The sequence below is a fragment of the Lygodium microphyllum genome, chromosome 27 (assembly GCF_053477565.2).
Source record: "Lygodium microphyllum isolate KBCC chromosome 27, Lygodium_microphyllum_v1.1.10, whole genome shotgun sequence".
Taxonomy (NCBI): domain Eukaryota; kingdom Viridiplantae; phylum Streptophyta; class Polypodiopsida; order Schizaeales; family Lygodiaceae; genus Lygodium; species Lygodium microphyllum.
The window spans coordinates 33,840,465-33,862,392 of record NC_141161.1 but is presented as its reverse complement, the minus strand read 5'-3'; the positions used below and the strand labels follow the sequence as shown (position 1 = coordinate 33,862,392).

General features: G+C 37.4%; 1 protein-coding gene and 1 long non-coding RNA gene across 3 annotated transcripts; one reads left to right on the top strand and one right to left on the bottom strand.

Moving 5' to 3' along the window:
* Positions 1 to 7,068: 7,068 nt before the first annotated feature.
* Positions 7,069 to 8,525, bottom strand: LOC148012198 (major pollen allergen Bet v 1-D/H-like). The gene is made up of 2 exons (XM_087668702.1): positions 7,939 to 8,525; positions 7,069 to 7,574 (listed from the first exon to the last, which is right to left on the bottom strand). The coding sequence occupies exons 1-2, from the start codon at positions 8,126 to 8,128 to the stop codon at positions 7,261 to 7,263; spliced, it is 504 nt and encodes a 167-aa protein (XP_087524828.1). The 5' UTR covers positions 8,129 to 8,525; the 3' UTR covers positions 7,069 to 7,260.
* Positions 8,526 to 9,814: 1,289 nt separating this feature from the next.
* LOC148012197 (uncharacterized) lies at positions 9,815 to 21,417 on the top strand. Of its 2 annotated transcripts, XR_015689009.1 has the most exons (4): positions 9,815 to 19,226; positions 19,990 to 20,065; positions 20,279 to 20,576; positions 21,121 to 21,417. It is a non-coding gene; the product is annotated as an uncharacterized LOC148012197 (long non-coding RNA). The 2 variants fall into 2 exon arrangements; XR_015689008.1 differs by lacking the exon at positions 21,121 to 21,417 and having other exon boundaries at positions 20,279 to 21,068.
* The last annotated feature ends 511 nt before the right edge of the window (positions 21,418 to 21,928 follow it).

Here is a 21,928-nt window from a genome sequence, read left to right as displayed (position 1 = left end):
CAAAATCTTGGAGTACATCCAATATCACGCCCAAAGGCTACCCCAAAAATCTACAGGATTGCTGTTCCAAGTTCCGCCATTGACTAGTACACAGGCCTGAAGATCCCATCTTGAGTCATGTCGGCCTCTTGTGCGGGGTCCGGAGGCAAGAGATTTACAGCCAGAGCCTCCCCTAGCACCCAAGCATCCTCCCGCTCCAAGCAGCACCCACGGAGAGACCTCTCGCGGCAGGTTAGGTCCATATACCCGGTGCCGTTAATAGCCCCCTTGGATAGGGCCAGGCAGATAGTCAGAGGTAATTGTTCTTGCCTCTCCCTCCAGGCTTTCAACCTGAAGCATTAAGTGTTTTCCTTGAATTAGTTCCTTGAGCAAAGAGATCAAGTAATGTACCTAAGTACAAGCACGAACATTTCGGAGCTCGTTTGTACGACCGATTGCTAAGGTGTGACTCCTTTTTTTCCCGGATGCTCCCAGTATCCGATCTTGGGTCTTTCGCGACTTGGCGAGATCCCAATAATTTCAAACAAGGTACGCAAGCAAATGGTCCTGGCAAGTTGACTTATACTTGCCCTTTTTCCTTGGGTTTTACCTTAGGGTACCTTAGTCCCTAACTCAAGCATTAGCCGATTAGTCAAGGCAACGGACATGCCTTATTCACAACCCAACCAAGGGTCTTTTAATCTCTAATTCCAACCAAGCTCAGTTAACACACATGGCAACACATGATTCTTCATTTAGACTTTAAAGATGTAGTCTAGATGTATGCGATCCTTTCAATTGTCTTAGTGCGGTTCTATGTAGGATTTTCCAATCAACCTTAACCACCATGCACATTGTGTGTTTAGTATAGTTGTACCTCCCCAAACGACTTTTATCTCTCTTTATTCCTGGCAACAAGTACTCATTCTAATGCACCGGATCACATGTGACTTGCATCTATGAAAGTCTAGGGTTTTGTCTAACGATGCAAGTGTATCTCATGAACAAAAATTAACATTTCATGTGTTTCTTTTAACCATAATTGTGAAACGTGAATTCTAAATGACTATTCATGCATTGAATTGGTTAAAAAGCTATTATTTTATGTGAAGTATGGCGATAACTTTATCATTTTATGTGTGTAGAAGCTATCATTTCATGTGAGGTAAGGCGATAAACTTATCATTTTATGTGAGTAAAAGCTATCATTTCATGTGAGGTAAGGCGATAACCTTATCATTTTATGTGAGTAAAAGCTATCATTTCATGCAGAAAATCTTATGCGAATTTGAAACTCTACCGATTCGCGTATGCAACTTAGTACTTAGAGTAAACAAAACCCTAAGACTCGTTCTTGTTCCATGCACGTCACAAACCATTTTATCTCTTCCATGAGCAATAATACTTAATTAATTTTTAAAGCTTAGAACCTGGGCTTGATTCGTGTGTGCTGCGTTGGTCATTCCACTCGCCCCTCTGGCATTATCGGTGGCTTGGGCGCCTACGCTTCCCGCGACTTTCTTCTTGGGAGCCATTCGCCTCGCAGAGATTGGGCAATCGACCTCAACGGGTTTTGGTAGAAAAGACCCTTGGATGAGGTCCTTTGCCGAGAGAGTGGTTTGGGTGTGGCTTGTTGCAGTTACTCACCGACTCTCATTCCCTCTGCTTCTTTCTTTCTCCCTCTCTCTCTTCTTCTTCTTTTTACTTATTCTCCTACTCTCTCTCTCTCTTTCTCCCTCTCTTCTTCTCCTTCTCCCTCTCCCACTTCTTTTCTCCTTCTGCTCCTTCCCTCTCTTTCTCTTTCTCTCCTCTTCTTTTCTCCTTCTACTCTTCTTCTTCTTTTCCTACTACTTCTCTCCTCTTTCCTTCTACCTCTTCTTCTTTCTCCTCTACCTCTCTCCCTCTACCTCTCTTCTTCTCCTTCTTCTCCTCTCCTCTCTTCTACCCCTTTCTTTTTCCTCCTTCTACTTCTCCCTTCTTTCCTTCTCTTCCCTCCTCCTTCTCTCCCTCTTCTTCTCTTCTCTCTCCCACTCCTCCTTCTCTCCCTCTTCTTCCCTTCTCTCTTCCACTCCTTCTTCTTCTTCTCTTCTCCTTCTCTCCCTCTTCTTCTCTTCTCTCTCTCCCTCCTTTCTCTTCTCTCCCTCTCCTTCTCTCCCTCTCTTTCTCTTCTCTCTCCCACTCCTCCTTCTTCTCTCCCACTTTTCTTCTTCTCTCCCACTTTTCCTCTTCTCTTCTCTTCCTCTTCTTCTCTTCCTCTTCTCTTCCTCTTCTCTTCCTCTTCTTCTCTTCCCTCTCCCACTCCTCCTTCTCTCTCCCACTCCTTCTTCTTCTCTTCTTCTCCTTCTCTCCCTCTTATTCCCTCTACTCTCCCACTCCTTCTTTTCCTCTCTCCTTCTCCTTCTCTCCCTCTTCTTCTCTTCACTCTACTTCTTTCCTACTCCTTATCTTCTTCTCCTTCTCTCCCTCTACTTCCCTTCTTCTTACTCTTCCTCATGGGGCCCCATGCAGCTAGTGATCAGGGGGGGGGGGGGGGTGGTTATGATCGTGGCCCAGGGCCTGTTTCAACAGCATGGTGGGTGACTAGAGGGGGGTGTGGTTATGGTTGTGGCTGAGGGCCCTTTTCAACAGCACGGCGGGTGACCAGAGGGGTGTGTGGTTATGGTCGTGGCCCAGGGCCCGTTTAGCAAGATGGCGGGGAGGGGGGAAAAGAGCCCTAGGGGGGGAGTGTGCTGCGCCTGACGGCGGGGTGGCTATGGTGGAGAGCCCAGGGGGGAAACTGCAATCATTGCGGACGGAGGGAGACGACCTTCACGGAGGCCCAAGGCCCTGCGCAATTGTTGACGGGGGGGAAAGGTGGTGACGTATGGACGGAATAACCTCCTGTTTTCTACCTGGGGAGGGGAGAAGCCTCCCCTATATAAGGGGAGGGGAGGAGGTAGGTGGCATGGCCACCCCTCCCACCTGGGGGGCTGCATGCCCCCTAGCACCATCACTCCCTCCCTCTCTCTCCCCGACGTGTTGTCGGCGGGGAGAGAGAGGGGGGACTAAAAAATTTTGAGCTAATGAAAAAAAAAATCTTTTTCCTTTAAAATTTTAGGGGAGGGTTCCTATGGCCCGTTACAAAATCCCTACCAGGACCTTCAAGATACCAAGAGAGCTACCTAGCAAGGCCACACATAAGACTCGCAACACCAATCACAACAACTTTAGTGAAGATAAATGCCAATAACACTTGGAACTACCACAATAATCCAAAAGCACAACATAAGCTTAAATAATCCCCATCTTTTACAAGTTGCATGACACTATGAACAATATTTGCATATGAGCATTATAGAAAGTGATTTCATAAGCTTGCACTCGTCTTCTTTGAAAACTTCAAAATAATTAGCAAAAGACCTTCATGGCTCCTATCAATCAAAGGGTGGAGGTAGATAAAAACTCTTCATCAAACCACAATTCAAACTTATGATGTCACTTATAAACCATAGTTCAAGATTTAGTAGCCTTTCAAGGTCCAAGAAGGTAGATAAGTTCAACCTGAGCATGGTAGGATCTCCAAAGCCAATCTTTGTAGCAACTTGAGTTTTTGCTTCAAGATACTTGCTCTTTACTCTCATTGAGAGTTCCAATATCATGAGCTCCATCCCAAAATGACCAAGGGGCACTCCATGTTTTAGTTAGATTGGAAGGCAAGGCCGCTCTAAAAATGTACATTTTAAATGGAAGTGGGAAGAAGGGTGATTTTTCAAATTCATGGTGGGGGAAAGTAGACAAAATCCTATTAGCATTGGAAACATTGTGCAAAAAGGCATAAGAAGAAGAAGAAGAAGAAGAAGAAGAAGAAGAAGAAGAAGAAGAAGAAGAAGAAGAAGAAGAAGAACCATTACTTAATGGTGGCTAGACATACAAAGAGCGACTCTCTTGAGAGTAGTCATCTCCCCTCATCCCTTCAAAATCATAAGGCTCAAATCTTCCTATTATGAGTTAGTGCCAACATCTTGCCATGAGCATCAAGAAGCTAGTGCCAACATCTTGCCATCATCCATGGAAGTAGGTGCCATTTTTCATTAATAGTCAACTTCATTTAGTTTAACATAGTCTTTGTAAAGGCTTTAAACCCTTCCTCTAATTTACCACAAGCCCCCAATATCATGCCACAAGGTAGTCTCACTTTTTGAACCTCAAAGAAACACCTTTTTGCAGCTCAATGACTTGGGCATCCTCAAAAGGCTGCCGTCTTGCCACATAGACCTATGGCTATGCCACTGCTATCCTAATGCCCATCGAGAGAGGGTCACAACAATATGTATACTTACAAGTGCATATAGTTCTCACCACTACTTTATACCATAAGAAGTGAGACCACAACAAGCTTAGAGCATTTCACTATCATATCCTTATCCTTGTGCTTCCCAAAGAGTATTCCGGTGTTAGCTACTAATATACACACCAAAAGATCATCATTTTACATATATTCAAAGATTGAGTCAAGATTTCCAAAAAGGACCTAACAATATGAATTCAAAGTCTTGCTCCTGGTTCACAATTGGCTCATATCCACAATGCCCATGGGAAAGCAAATAGTTATTGTCTTGAAAATTTATTATTTGTACCACAAAATTCTATTAGAGTTAGTACGTTTGTTTTCCTTAACTATTATCATGAAATCATGAGATGTTAACATAATAATAAATGTTTGATTCTATTGATAAAGGCTTGGTTAAGCTTGATAGAGCTCATCATGTGTGCCCTTACTCAAGATAACTCTCTTGTCAAGTGTAGGGTGAAGGGGCCAATGCTCCTCAAAAGGGAAACTTGCGTCACCCCATTTGAGTGACAATTTTTGCAAAAAATGTGGGTTTTTACTTAACATTATGATATAATTTTTTTTGAATTTCTTGTGAGCTTATTGTGAATCAAACAATTGAGCCATGCAAATTTCTTTTTATTTTGGATTTCTTATTGGATAATTATTGGTTCAATATCACTATACTTTCTTTAAATCTAGTAAGTGAAGTGAACTTTAAAGTTATAAAAGAATGAAAGTTGAAGAATGTGCCACCTAAGGTTGGGTGATATTGACTTCTTGTTATGCTTTCTTAAAATCTAAAAGGAATGAAAGTTGAAGAACTAGCCAAGTGAGGGCGGATGAGATTGACTTTATTTACAAGACTTCAAGGAAGTCTAGTTAATCTTTGGTGTCACAACTCACATTACTCTTATTTTGTTCAAATAACTTTCCAATAAATTGTAATAAATGAAAATAATTTATAATAAAATCTAAATATTTCCTTTTTTAAAAGGTATTTTTCAATCAAAATAATTTATTGCTCGTAAAAGTTGAAAGGCTACTTAGAAGGCAAGAAATGATTACTTTGTATGTTTTGTGGATGAACATTGCACAATTCATTCTAGGAGTGTCTTGTTGTGTAGACTACAATCCTAGGTGATGAAACATGTATCGAGCTATGGGGGCTAATGAGAGGGCTACATTATGGCTTTGAGCATGTTTTGGAATTCCTACTAAATTTTATCATGTTATTCAACCGCCCTTTAAAACATGTCCATGACAATGAAAGTCAAATCAACCTTAAGAGTTGGGTTTCTTAGACTCATGACAATTAGGTGGTCTATCTATATGCAACCTCATTAGGGGCTACAACTAAGGTAAGTATTGTCTCATCAACAATTGTAACCTATAGGGCATTTTGAAGTGTAGGATTACTACAATCCTAGCTAATTTAGAGATCATGTATTCTCTCTCTCTCTCTCTCTCTCTCTCTCTCTCTCTCTCTCTCTCTCTCTCTCTCTCTCTCTCTCTCTCTCTCTCTCTCTCTCTCTCTCTCTCTCTCTCTCTCTCAAGTTTTAGAAATTTTTGGATCATCCTATCAATGCCATGCAAGATTTGTTAGAGGTTATGTTGTGTTGAATTGTGAATGATGTATTGATTGATTGGTGTTTGATATTCAAGATTTATGTATTCACCAATGCCCATGTTAAAACTTGGATAATCTGCCCAAATATGGTGTATTGCCATTCTTTGCATACCATTGCCTAAACATAGTGCTAAAAAGAGTACGAGGTGTGAGAAACTCAATTGTGCCATGCCTATCATGGAAGTATGTGTTTGCTTTTCAACCTTGACATATGATAAAATACATATGATTGAGGAGGATCCTTGAAGAGATGAACCAAATGTTAACAAAAACAAAACGTGATAATGGCAATAGATTGTATTCCTTGTAGTGCTTGTATAAAGTAAAACCTCACATATGCACTAACACTTTATTCTCATATTATATGCTTTTTGAGTATCTTAATGAAGGCTCTATGTAAGCATTATTTGAGTGAACATCCTCCTTACTTGGATTTGGAAGAATTCAAAGTAAATTGACCCTAGATACATATTACTTGAGTCTCCAATGTCACGAGGTCACTCTATTCACAATGGAAAGACATGGCATGCACTATAAATAGTACATGTAAGCCCTTTTTTCCCTCATGGTAACCATTTGAATGTAAAAGTAATGAGTTGATTTAGAGATATTTCAAGGATGATAAGTTGGAAAGTAGTTATGCGAAACATTATCTATAATATGCCTACCAATGCATGTGTATTGTCAAACATTAATTATTGTCAAGTGTTGATGCCTAAACTAACTCCTATGCATGGGCTATATTTGAGAGAAATATTGCTATTGTGTCATTGAATGTGCTACAAAGTAGTAGTGGCATGTAGTCTAGGCATATAATGGCCATTTGTCCTTTACATGTTTTTTGAGAAAAAGAATTAACTCATCTTGATGCATATTCATGACCCGCACTTAGTAAATTCAAAAGACACACACACAATCCTTATTTTGCTCATCTTGGTGCATATTCATGACCCAAGCATATCAAATTCAAAAGAGAAAATAGATAGAAAGGCTCCTTATTTTGACTCATATAACTTTCTTGTATTAATTTTCTAAAACAAACTAATAAAATGAAATCCCATTAGTAACTGACATGAATGATTAGGTGAATGTTCAAGAAGATATTGCAACATGAATAGATCTTCTGCTTATGCACCTCATCAATAGACTTTAATCATGAAAAAGTGTTCCACTTTAATTGTATAATAGAAGTTGAAAACACATTGTACATTTTAATATTTTTGTGGGACACAAAGATGTGGAAACAAATCCTAGATATGCACTTATAAGGTACGTTAACATTCATGAAATTTTGCATGTGAAGTGCATACACATAAGTTTGTAACTTTTCTATCTTGCTCAATTATGGGCAATCACAAGGACATGTATAATCATCATGCGTTTTGAGATACTCTTCTACCAACTTGATGGTCTTCAATGTCTCTTCTTTATAGGCGTCATGGAAATAATGATGTCCTATGCACTCATATTCCATGTACCATTGTAGGTAGCAAGATTCTTCCTTATTGGTAGGCCCAGGGATAAATTTGAAAGTATTAATATGATGTTTGAAGTATTTTCCTAAAGCTCCACCTTCTAGCACTTTAAGTGAAGCAAAGAATTTGCCATGGTCCACTTCCTCAAACTTTTCTTGCACATAAGTGAAGTAAGGAAAGCCTAGCAAGATAGAAGGAAACATTAAGTTAGCACTATAACTCAAAAAATTTACATCAAACCAAACTAGAGAGAGAGAGAGAGAGAGAGAGAGAGAGAGAGAGAGAGAGAGAGAGAGAGAGAGAGAGAGAGAGAGAGAGAGAGAGAGAGAGAGAGAGAGAGAGAGAGAGAGAGAGAGAGAGAGAGAGAGAGTGTGTGTGTGTGTGTGTGTGTGTGTGTGTGTGTGTTTGTGTGTGTAGTCCATTTAGAAATATGCTTGTGGATATGCTAACTATGGATTAAGAAAAGGATGCTTCCTTAGAAGCTTATCAACAATATGCTAATGTGAATATCCTAAAGGATTAAAGCAATGAAAATACATCCTTACTCTTTCCAAACTTCACTAATCGAGTGGTGCCCCTTTCACATGATGGTGTGCCTTCAATATATTGAATGCTAAGGATATGCTGGGGAAATATTCTTGGCAAAGAATGGTGGGCATGCTTTATCCAAGTGTACCACATTCGTTTTGCAGAGACCTTGAGCTCTATTTCTACCATAAAAGAGTTAGAACCCATGAGTGTATGAGTTTGTGTCCTTTAGGTTCACCCTTAATACTGCCACAATGAGTACAAGAGGAAGTCTAGAGTGGTTTGAGATATATTTCCATGGTGAACAACCCTTTTATAGATGCCCACCACAAGGAGTATTTTTATTGGTGGATTTAGCATAAGGCAATTCTCCCTTTCAAGATTTGAAGAATTTACTCCATGGATCATTCTTTTAGTTAGTGAATTTGGTATGAGTAAACTTGTACAATGCACAGTATGTGAGCTTCCATTTTATCAAGTTGCGGCATAAAAAAGATCACCCATTCTCACACTCATCTTCTACCTTCTTACCTCTAGTGCATCTCTTAAACATGACTCTTCCAAGAATGGTCAACATTCTCTTTGGCATTATTTTTAACCACTGTAGGCTCATCTTCAATTCAGATGCCCACCTTATTGCATTATTGTAAGTGAATGATTTTATTCCTACGTCCATGGATTCACCCATATCATCCGAAAACTTTTGATCCATGTGAGATATATTCTACTTTTGTGTATTCATGATAGATCCATTCAAGATTCTCCTTCCAATATTTGAGAAGGAAGGCACCAAGAATGTGGGCTCCTAAACTTATTCTAATTATCTTTCTCATGCTTTGTCATGATGGAAACACAGGAAATCATGAAGAAACCCTTTATACTGTACCTTCATTGCTAACATAGAAATTTAATATTATTTATGGTGGCATTGCACAAGTGCTTCACTTAAAGCTAGTCTAAGTAAGACTATAATAAGATGGTCACCACAAGCTTGGCCATCTAACTAACAAAGAACATGGAAGCGAGAAACTAGAGCTTTAATGATCATGGTCTCACTCTCATATCTCTATTACCTCTCACAATCACCAACAAACACACATGCATGTATGCACATTCACATACACATGCATCATGACTAAGCATGGTAGTACATCCATAAGCATGCATGTAAGCTCATACATCCATACATAAGATATATAAAAATAATGTAACATGTGTGTCTATAAATACATGTGCACATAGGTTACAAATGGGCAAACATATCTATGGGTGCACACACACAAAAGGGGAGAGAGAGAGAGAGAGAGAGAGAGAGAGAGAGAGAGAGAGAGAGAGAGAGAGAGAGAGAGAGAGAGAGAGAGAGAGAGAGAGAGAGAGAGAGAGAGAGAGAGAGAGAGAGAGAGACAGAGATGTGGAGCTTACTACTTATTTAAAATACTTAATTGGAAATACATAGATTTTGAATGTTTCTATGGTTGGTTTAAAGTCATAATTTATGGTCAAAACCCTTTTATAATTAGTTAATCCAATTTTGATAATGATTCAAAAGAAAGAGGACAATTCATCTCAACAATATAGATGCTTTTTTCCCCAAGGGTTATAATAAGTTGTAATTACATCTTCCATTTTGTGTAAACAATTCACTTGAAATGTTTTCCATGCTTGAGAATTATTAAAAGTGTGTCAAAATTTTTATTAGGGATTCTATCTAAAAAATAAAATGGCATTTGATATTATGACATGGTTAGAGTAGTTGTTCTAATGGTGGTGTTTGTAGAATGTCATATTTGAGTGTTACTAAGATGCAACCAATGGAATTATGCAAATGGAGGAATACACATACCTTTCCTTTTCCTTGCAATTCAAATAGGTCTAGAAGAGAATGCTTGTAATGCTGAGAGAAATTATACATTAACATGCTCAAAGTTGAAGGCTCAATAGTGATTGTTAATAACACAAAATTTTCATCTTTTTCTATGAAGATAACATAAACATAAGACTCCATGTGAAAATTTTGTTTAAACCTGAGATATATTTTGATCACATTAAATAAATTATGAAACACATCTTCAAAAGTGGGTGGGATGCTTTGAAATTAAAGCACAATATTAAGACCCAATATGATTTTGGTCCTTTAGAGGAGATTACATGGATGTAGAGCATCATGGAGTGTCTAAAGGATGTCATGATTCCATCCCATATACTAAGTCCAATCTCCATTATTTTTTCTCACATATCTATTTCATTCATACCTACTTAAGCATGCACTCTCTTTCTCATCAAGCTCAACTGCATAGGCCATAAATTGGCACGATGTGCCGTCAAATTCTCCTAAACATTCCATAATCACAAAATGTCTATTAAAGAGCTCCATGCTCTCCACCACCTCCTCCTCCTCCTCCTTTTGTGAGACAACATGAGTAATTTAAAGCATCATACTTCCAATGAGTGTGAAGTAAATTTGTAGACTCTAGTATTCCTTTAGAAATTATAAGGTCGAATTTCTACAAATTAGTATAGTTAGTACACAATCCTTACCTTTTTAAACTAGTAGAAACCCCTCTTTAAGCCTATTGGGTGAGAAAGAAATGGTCAAAAGTGGTGATAGAACTAGGAAAAAGAGTCATAAATGGTGAAGGAATGATAAGGAAAAAGAAGTGGGTTGGTAGGGAAATATTTAATGAGAAGAGGTGGTAGCGATTAAGGCTGCTTGGGGGTGGCTAATCAAGATGGAGATATAGCAAAGTGGTGGTTGTACTTGATGTTTGATGTGCATTCAATGATACATCTTTTAGATATGAGAAGGAATAGCTATGTATAAGAAGGGCTAAAAACAATTATTGTCTTTTACTCTTGCAAGAAGAGGATAATAAGGTAAATGTTATGGGATGGGGAAAATCATTGTGTTTAATCACATGACTCAAGCTAATGGACTAATGGTTCAAGATGTGGAGATTTTTTGGTGTAGTGATGCCATGTCTCAAGAAACTTTTTGCCCTTCACTTTTGGGTTAGCACATTAGTGCTAATAGTGTCTATGCATACCACACGTATAGTATATGTTTGTTTGGTTCTTCTTGGTTGGCCTCTTCCAAATAATATTTATTGCGTGATTATTTAGTTCTTGATTGGTCTACTCTACACATAAAATTTTATAATTTCGACTTAGCCAATTAGGGAATGGCCCATTGGGAATAAGTATGGCATCACTCTTGGTTGAGATAGAGAATCAAATTTTTCCTAAGTGAAAGAATGACCATTTATTCCTCTCTCACAATCTTCTTAAGAATCCATGAAGTAAGAATTATTTGTCTTATTTTACTTTTTTCACAAAGTCTTTTGACTAAAATTTAAGAGGAATGCTTTTCCCCTACAAAAAGTATGGAGCATATGTCCTAATATCATATGCTATAATATACTATCAATTTTACCACATCCATTTTCTTGAGCTACCTAATTTTCTCCACTTACATTTTCCTCTCTTTCATTCTCACTTATTGTAGATCTTTCATTATTATATTGGTTAAAGACTAAATGAATCGTAGAGGATAGTATCATAAGTAACTATGAAAGTAGTAGAGGATAGTGTCTAAATATTGTGATTTTCTTGCATATTTTTCCACCATTAGAGGTGTATATGCAACATTATGTAAAAATTATAATTAAAAGGGGCCTTCTAACATTAGGCTCTAATTCCCTTTTTAATCAAAACATGAGTGCAAATTTTATACCCTTATAATTTCTTGCACAAGGTAGGAATATTCTCTTTTTTCCCCCTAAATCCTCTCCCCTTTTCTCTCTCTACAAGTAGTGAATGTCCATACTAGACCCTATAAATAAGTCTCATCTAAAAGCAACCTTAAGAAGACAAAAATATCAGCCTATAACCATTGGTGATTAATGCCTTTCAAATCCCCTCCCATTCTAATCAAAAGTGTGTTTCTCAAGCTTTGGTCTTCTTTCAAAAGCTTACCATTCTTGTGCATTAGCCTCAAGCTTCACTAACTTCAAGCTCCACCACGATCTCAATCTCTATAGCTCAAGCTTCTAATAGAGAGAGAGAGAGAGAGAGAGAGAGAGAGAGAGAGAGAGAGAGAGAGAGAGAGAGAGAGAGAGAGAGAGAGAGAGAGAGAGAGAGAGAGAGAGAGAGAGAGAGAGAGAGAGAGAGAGAGAGAGAGAGAGAGAGAGAGAGAGAGAGAGAGAGAGAGAGAGAGAGAGAGAGAGAGAGAGCACTAAGTGGGTGTATCTCAATTGATAGGTTGAATGCATGGTGACCAACCAATCTAGATTCAATTCCTACATGCATATAGTCAATACAATCATGTAGGAATTGGAAACAAAAGCAAGATTTGAACCTGTTTCTAGGTTGATAACCTACGAGCTTACCACTAGGATATTATAATGATCAATAGAGAGAGAAAGAGAGATCACCTAACCCTCAAATCACTATCATTATCTTTTCGTGCTTGTTGAGAAGTTATAAACCTCAAAGTTTCTATTATCCATTGTTAGATTAAGATCACTACAAACTTGGAATTTAAAACTCCTCCTTGGGCTCAGATTCTAAGGCAAATTTCCAAATGTAGGAAATATCTACATAATGACTTGGTTGAAGATGTTTGTTGCTACATGGGCTTCATCCTTCAAATGAATAAGGTCTATCTTCCCCAAGTAGGGCATTTGTTTACTAAGAACTTCATGTATTTAAATTTGTGTTTACTTGGCATGATACAGTGTACTACTAGCAATTGAATACTTCTCATACTATAATCAAGTCTTATTGACCTATACAAGCCCCCTAGCTATGCTACATAATATTTTGGCTAATCTTACTCATACATCTATTCATTTATCAAGCTAAAACTCTTGTTGAAGTTTCTTATCCATTTTACATTACATTTCTCTCCAAGAAATATGAATATTGAATAAAAATGGTGTTTAAAGATATCCACTTAACTTTTATGTCCTCTTGAAGCTCGTTCCTATTTGTGAAAGTAAGATTGTAAATATTTATAAAAATGAAAATATTGGCTTACATGCCCATAAACTCATATCCTAGGCTATTTTTTACATCAGAGAATTTTTGGACAAGCATCTCTTATACTGGTAAAACATCATTACAAGTGAATGGCCAGGTATAGCTTGATGTAAAAGAGGGCTATCCCAACTACTTTGGTTGATGAAAGTACCTAGTTGTGACTACTAAAAGGATATTGCATAGATCAATGAATTTTAGTTAATTGTATTGTTGGGTTGTTAAGAGTTTGTCATTGTCATGACATTTTGCGATCGCCACTAGGCCATGCTCTCTTTAACTCTTTAAAGGTGGTTAATGCATATTATCTCCCATGTGGGACTCTCTGACATATGTGGGAGGTTTCCATGTTGCTTTTTTCATCAAGTAGACAACCTCAAGAGGATGGAATGGAGAAGAGAGGCCTCTAAGATAGAGAAAAGCATGAAAGAATGGGGAGTCTATGGTCTATTACTACTATGAAGAATTATGGCATAGACATGGTAGATGTTGAACAAGCCCTACACCAAGATCCCAAGGTATTTGGTGATAGAAGAAAGGTTCAACTTGCTGACACCAAAAGTAAGGTCACATGAGCACCTATTGCATTTTCTCTTCCTTATCCTAAATGCAAATGTGCTGACTGTTTTACTGCAAGAACATGCTTCTTCTTCATGGGGCTTATCCCCCTTCAAGATGAGTTTGTGAAATAGTTTCATCTATGCTTCAAAAGTTTAAATTCAAAGGTTAGGATTCTCCTTTATGCTTGTGGCTTCACAATAAGAACATAACTAGATTATTGCATCTTCTATTGGGATAAAAAGGTAGTTATATTATTTTTTTGCCTTCATCCTCTTATTTTTCTTTAGATGACATTGTCATGCATTAATGTACTATTAGGATATATTTCCCAAGTACACTTGATTGGATGTTCCAGGATGGAGCTGTGGTTATAAGTCAAGGTAGTTGGATTATATCCCCTAATCCCAAGCTAAAGATTATAGCTAATGTGATAGATTGTAATCATTATTTGATTGAATTTTGGGCTCACTCGAACTTACAACTAAAGGTCTTGGGAGGAGGACAAAGCTAAATCAATGGTGATCTCTTACCATGCTTGGTGTATGTAGCACCCTCTTCTTAGGATCACAAACTTACAAAAAAATATAGGGATTGAAAGGTCTTTCTCCAAAGGATGTTCCTTTTGCGATCAAATGTCTTTGACCTCAATAACTTTGATACTTTGGCCATTTCTAAGAATAATGTTGACAAGTTGTTGGCCATTTATGAGTCATTTGCAATGATTTTTGATTTTGTTATTACTAGTGCTAAAAACGAATTTAGTGAACCAAATTTTGGAAGAGTTATCTCAATATGTGTTCAAGGAAGTACAAGTGGGTGTATGTTTAGGTATTTGGGTTTCCCTCTCAGTGTTGGTGTGCCTTCTTGTGAAAGACTTCAAAGGCTACAAGCTAGAGAAGAAGATAGTTAAGTTTGTACATTATTATTTAGCCTTCTTGGAAAATTGATTGTCTTGAATAATGTTTTATCTCCATCTATGTCTTTTTTCATTGTATTCATTGCAAAAAGAGATTGAAGCAAATAGAGAAGATGTTTGGACATTTCTTGTGAAGATTTTTATCTTTTGAAAATTGGCATTCTATTTCTTAGGACATTCTTACCACTACCAAGTTCAATAGAGGAGTTGGTAAGTTCAAAGAGTAGAGAATTGTTACTCTATTTTTTGAAACACATTGATAGTGTTCAACCCTTGGGCATGTATCTGAGTTACCTTACTAAAGGCTCAATTGCCCAGAGGCATTTGGGAGAAGTTGGACGAGGGGGATAACATCATTGATATCAATTTCTTTATTCAAATTCCTCAATTGAATGCTACATAGATGTTGGTGAATGATTGGCAAGCTCTTATTAGGTAGCTACATGGCATTTTGGATCTAATTGAAAGGGGGGTTCTTCTTTGTTGTATGTCATTTGGACCTTTTCTCATGCCTTTCAGGATGGTGTTTTGCCTACAAATAATAATTCTAAGTCGACAAATGAATTATCAAGTGGCAAGATATTAGGAATGTGAGAGGTTTATTGATGAGGTCATCACTTGAATAGCCAAGAAGCTGAATGACTACACACATCTTGTTGGCGTGTAAAGAAAATTGGCCCACTTTGTATCTAATTCGAAATGCCCAGACTCTTTAGCTTTTTCTTAATAAAAGGGGTAGGCCAACCTTGAGATTAAAAGCTAGGAAAGATTTGGAATATAGTTTTAAAAGATTTAGTGAAGATCAAGGAAGATTTGAAAAGTTGGTCTCAAAGGAGCACACCATTAATAAAGTGAAACTTTCTTATGCTAGTAAGCTACAAGAAAATTCCTATCAAGGATAGAAATCTAAAGTTTAAAATGATTTACCTTTTATATCCTATGTGTGTTTGGAAGAAAAGATATTGTTCCTCTTCTATTTTGGCAATGTCATAGTGGTACAACAATCTAGAAGAAGATGAAAGCTTGGCTCTATAGGGCTAGCCTTAACTGAGAACCTTAAAGTCAAACATGTCCATGAAGGTGGTGCTATTTAGTAAGCAAGTTAATACTAATTTTGACTCTTTGAAGTTATGGACTCTAATATGTGTTAGCTCATATGCATCTTTGGAAGAAGTGGAACAAGGTTCGTAGGCATGTGTTCTACAAATAGGATTTTTTATTTTGCATGCTAAAGATATCCTACTAGCTATTTTGAAGAAACACATAAAGTCTCGTTATGATTTTAAAGCATGACATATCCTTTTACCAACACCTAAATATATGGAAACATCCCTTGGGTTTTGTAAATATCAAAATATTTAATGTATAGCTACATTTTTACATTTAAAGAGGTTCTCTATTTCATATTCAAGGTCCAATATAATCATTAAACCACTCATATCAAAGGAAAAAGGACATTTGATCTTTTGTCATTGGTTGTACCTTACAAAACAATGATACACCATGTGGAATTTACATAATCTAATGTAATTTTAAGGCTTCCCTTTGATGCCGTGCCTTTTTTTAAAACTCCTTAATTACTTTGAGGAGAATCTAACAAAGACGTGAGTTGTAAAAGCATCATTTCCTACGAGCATGACCAAATCTATAGGATATTATCCTTTATTTATTACCTTTATCACTTTGTGTTTACATCAGCTTTTCTTTTTGGATCATTAATATGTAATAATATTTGAGTGATTTTGGCATTAGACATGTGCATAAATTCTTTTTTTAAATAAAAGTAACCGAACTCTCTTTTGTTGAGATATCTTAGCTCACGATCTTGTGAATTTTAGCTTGAAAAAGGACAAGTCATCTTACTACTCTTCTATATTTACCTCTATATTGAATGAAGCAATTCAAGGTTAGTTCTTACTACCCAATAATAACACTAATACTAAGGCTTAATATAAAGCCCTTAGTAGATGGATCATCCACACATCCTACCCCATCTACCTCTATATAACTTATCAACATGATATTATTCTATAACTTATCAGCATGATATCTTTTCCATACCCATGAAAGGATCCAATGTTATATGTATATATCCTCTTTTTAAGTACCTTGAATTCTCATGAAAGGATCCAATGTTATATGTATATATCCTCTTTTTAAGTACCTTGAATTCTCACCAAAGGATCCCATGTTGCTTTAGAGCCTTACATTCTTTAACATGCATAGTCATAGCCTTTGCTAAACTTCCTAGGTCTCTCTATGAAATTCTATGATTCTATAGTTGTTCAAGGGTTACATTACGTTCTTTGAGTAGTTTAGGCTCAACATCCACCTATTACAAGGTCCCATACTACAAAATTTTCCATCAACTTCATACATGGAAATTATTCTTGTCCAAAATTTCCCGTGATTTGAGTGATGTTAAAATGTGAATTTTCCATGAAACATGCAACCCCATAATAACTTATAACCAAACTTTTTGAAGCACCAAACTTTCAAGGCTACTCAAGGAAACCACACTAGTCAACATGACAATTACCCGACGAAATACCCATGATAATACAACTACATACAAACTCCAATGGAAAATCTTACACTAGTCAACAAGACAATTACCCCACAAAATGTCATAGTGCTAATCTATGGGAAGATACAAAATCCAATTGAAAATCCTAGAAAAAAAAAGTAAGTGCAATACCATTTTTAGTTGTAAGTATACATCCAATCCAAGTGCCTTGTTATAAGATTAAACCAATGGCTCCTTATGTACTCAAACCCACCCAAGGTCCAAGGAACTTGTACTTGTAGCAACCTCCAATCTATAAGTGTGGCATAAGGCATTCACAATGTTAATTAGAATGAAAGTTCTAATCACCAATACATAAACATTAATCACTATGAAAAGGATACACTGAGTTGTTCAATACATGAGCATAAAGCAATTTTGAGCATGAGTGTATCCAAATGTTTGAAATCAATCTAGTACCTCACTCAATTTACATCTATAAATGACTAGATAGTATCACATGTATTTGATATTAAAATAGTGGGCAAAAGAATTCCCAAATGTGCTCCAAGAGTAGTAATAACTTTTACAATATAAGCACCCTCAATAAGGGATTGCTTGCTAGAATACAATTCTTAGTCTTCCTACAAATTAACTTTTCAACATAGCACTCTATTACTATTAAACATATTTATTTATAACACTACTAAACACAAGATCTAATTTTGTTGTTGTTTCTTGATCTAGTCTATTTTCGAAGATAGAAATGAGGTTTAAGCTCCAAAAGTTGTGCTTGTGAAAATGGCGCCACTAGCTGACTCTTCAAATGTTGTGCCTTATGATGATTAACCTAAACAAGCATGCTTCTTGTACTTTTGATGGACTTTAGAGTGCCATATATTTGATATGTCACTTATCACAACTATGTAGTTGTATTATCAGGCAAACTTAATAATGTTGTGTAGGATTTACCTTAGTTTTTAGTCTAAAACCATGTGGACTAGGACCTAGGGTGGGTATAAAAGATAGGGATTTTGTGTGTTTTGTTTCCATTAATCAATTTCAAGTTCATCTTCTTGATGTTGACTTACCATACATGGAGGTGCATATCCATGTCCACTAGCATGAGGTGCATATCATATAATTCTTGCTTGTAAGCTTCTTATTCATTGGCAAATATAGCTTCAATGTGCTATGGTTTGTTGGAATGGAATAATCATGGCATGGCTATGACTATGCATTCCCTTGTCTTTTTTTGAAGTATTACTAGTTTCTTTGTGTTAGAACTATGCACCATTAGAGCTAATCTAGATCCAAATGTGCTATCATTTTCAAGGGTAGATATGTCTATAATAGCTAGTGCATATTAATTGGAGGTACAAATTTTGGTTGTTGTGACAAGACTAACTTCTACAATTAACTATAACCACATTTGAAGCCATTTGAAGCATTTCTTGGCAATAATGGAAGGGGCTTCACCATTTTGGCAAGTCTTCATCAAATTTGGAGTCAACTTGAAGACCTTGTGGACTAAAGAAGAGCTACATGAGGTTGGAGACAACTAAAGTGGCCTCTATTATTTAAACCAGAGTTTTCTTTTTTCCTCCTAAGCTTCACCTTGAGCTTTCATGGAAGATATTATGTTGAATCTTTGCCCCAAAGCTTCTATGGCTAAAATCCCTCTTAATCAAGATTCTACAAACACTATGGAGCATACTTATAACCATTGAGCTTGGCTTTGAACCTTCATGATGGGAGCAACCTTGCACAAAATGCACTACCCTAAAGATCTATTTCCATGCATCATGACTATATTATACATCAAGGAATCAAGTTTATCATATTTTAATAGTCATCTCTCACTCTTGTGAGCCTCATTGGAAAGCATAGAAGACATTCTTTTACTTTACTTTTCATTTCATCACTTGCTTTAAACCCTAAAAGTGGATATCAATGAATCATAGCTAAAAACTCAAATATTTGAAGGGGGTTTCTCACTTTTGAGCTCCTGGGAGTGATCTACAACATTGTGGCAAGCTTTGGAGTCAAGATTGAACCATTCTTCTATCACCTTGAGCTCTACTTCTCTTCAACTATGTATGGATAGCATCGTATCATTGAATCTTCATAAGAACTTGAAGATTTATCAAGGAGAGCATCAAGGCATGTACAAAGAATCATTTATATTAGCCATAGAGTGGGATTTCAACAAGATTCAAGCTCCCATGCTTCTTGCATGCAAGATTGATCACATAGAGCCAATTAATTGGGGCAAAGCTTTCAATAAGGTTGGTTACTCACTTATGTTTGGATTATGGAATATTGAGCTGCATTGAAAGGAATTTCATTGAAATTGTGATCAATTATTCCTATCTCAACTATTCACTCCAATTTTCAAAGAGGTACTTCTATGGTTTTATTTCTTTCAATCTCTCTTTAATCGAATTTATGAGCTTATCCAATTTACTAAAAAAGGAGAGATTAATTAATCAATTCCATTAGTCCATAATTGCACTTCATAAATTTGGCTACCTAAGATCAAAGATTTTCATTAAATGGCAATCATACCCTCTTGCTTTGATCTTAACATATTCAAGGTTACTTAAAAAGCAATCTTTGATTCATTATCTTAACATATTCATTAAATGGCAATCATACCCTCTTGCTTTGATCTTAACATATTCAAGGTTACTTAAAAAGCAATCTTTGATTCATTATCTTCCCTAATCCTTGACATTGGATGTGTATTGTCAAACTTATGTGACATTGGCAACAAGAATATAAAATAATCATAGAGGGTAAGTGAAAAGCGGTACTTGCAGTGAGCCATTTTTGTACTTTTGATAAGCCCTATCCCATCCCTTCACTTCAACCATTAAGTCTCTCAAAATTCTTGCATAGCATTGAAAGTCCCAAATCCTTATCATCCCTACACTTCATCCATGTTATCTTTAAAATAACATGATTTACCATGTCATATAGCCACAAGGAAAAGTGGATGCTAAATGAAACAACAAGACAATTCTGAGGTAACCGTGCCTTGCTGTGTAGGACCGTAAATCGGTGTGCAATTGACCCAAGAGGTACTTTGCCTACCCTCAGTGATCTGGAGCTCAAGAAATATATTGTAAGTGCATGTACTTTAGTAAACACCATTTTGGAAGATAACTTTTGAGATGCCATTAAGATTTATAGTTGTATTATACATACTCACAAGTTTACATGGATAAATAGTACTAAAGAACAGGTTACTATAGATTATTCTGTTGGGGGTAAAGGCACCTCCATCTAGCCGTTCGTGTATTACTACATTGATAGTACTCACCATTGCACACTGCAGGTGGTGGACACCCGTCATAGTTACTTATTCTTTATTCTTTTAGTGATAGTTTGAATAAAGGAAGGCCCGACCACACATTGTGGTTGTTGGAGTTTCCACTTTTGAGTCTCTCTCTCTCTCGGCTCTTGCTCTCCATTCGCCATAGCTCTCACAACCAAGCTTCTTCCTCTTGGGTTCCACTTCCCTTTCAATTGGTATCAGAGCAAAGGCATTGGAGCTTGCTCGGCATTCTCTTCAACCTGGATTTGAAGAGCTTCAACCCGAGCTTCAATGGCATCCATGGCACCTTCATTTGCAGGTATGCTTTGATCTCCTGCCTCCCCGAGCTTTTGGACCTTCATTGGCTTCTTCTAGTGCTGTATTGGAGCCCCCTCGACATTGCCAAGTGCCCCCAAGCATTGTTGAAGACCCCCCAGCCCCCAAGAATAGCCATTGCAAATTGCGGTGCATTTTTAGGGGCTGGGCTGACTTGCTCCTAGCATTTCCCTGCTCTTCCTCAGCTTCCCGGCACTCTTGGCAATCTTCCCAATCATTGTTGGACTCCTCGACATTAATGCTTGGCTCCTGGTGATCAATTCGAGTGCTTCCCCCTTCAGCCCTTACTGTATACACAATCCCAGGACTGTCAAAACAGGGCATCACTTGACATTTACTGTTTGGCATTGCTCGTTTGATGCCTATTGATGCCTGGTGATGCCTCGATGTTATGGGATGCTATGTATATGCTTTGGGACTGATTTGGAGCAGATTTGAGCACTGTTTGAGCTTCATTTAACAATAAAAATGCTGTTGTAATACAGTGGGCTGAAGCTCATTTACTTGGTGTATGCATTGGTTCTCAGATACCGGGTGCTCACTGGAGGTTTGAATGATCATACCGATGTATTTGGAGATTATCAAATGCTTCCTTTTTGGTTCTAAAATGCTTTTGAGCTTGGATTAGGCTCCGACTTGGTCGTCCTTCACTGGCATTTGGCTTGAGTTGGCATGCTTTGGACCGGTTTATGCCTATTGTCACTGCTTGACATTTAGGCTTCTTGGATTTATGCTTTGGTTAGATATGGATGCCACTTGGTTTGCCCATGCTTGACAGTTACTTGGAGCTGCATCTTCAGATGTATTTGAGCATTTTTGACCTACTGGGCATTACATTTGGTTGTCAGTTACATGCTCTTTGAATGCTTTCAGGCTTATGCTTTATGGGTTTGAGATAGCTTGGGATTTATGCTCTAGTATACCCTACTAGGATTTGGCATGTCTGATGCTATGTATTCGATGTATTCGAGTGTTGCTTGCTCTCTTTGCATCTGACTTTACTTCCAGTGGGAGCCTCTTGGTATATTCAGATGTACACAGAGTCTTATTTACACTTGAGCTTGAGCTTGTGGGACAGTTACATGCATTTGCTCTCTTGAGAGCTTTATGTCTGCAGTTAGTCTATAGTGGGCTAATTTGATACGCCTATTGAGGCAGGCACCTATCTCTGTCACAGGTTTGTCAGTTTTGTATGCATCTTGGATGCTTATGCATTGAGCTTCTTGCTCTATCAGTTGTGCTTGTGCTTGGTCTCTTCTCTTACCTCGGGACCCATTACATGCATGACTTCTAGACCTATGAGATGTCTCTTGCCTGACAAGTTATTGGTTTGAT

Excerpts from the sequence above, each read along its gene's own strand:
- LOC148012198 (XM_087668702.1), bottom strand. The coding sequence starts at position 8,128 with ATGGGTTCTAACTCTTTTATGGTAGAAATAGAGCTCAAGGTCTCTGCA. Across the intron at positions 7,575-7,938 it reads ATTAGTGAAGTTTGGAAAGA|GCTTTCCTTACTTCACTTAT; the intron begins GTAAGGATGTAT and ends CTATCTTGCTAG.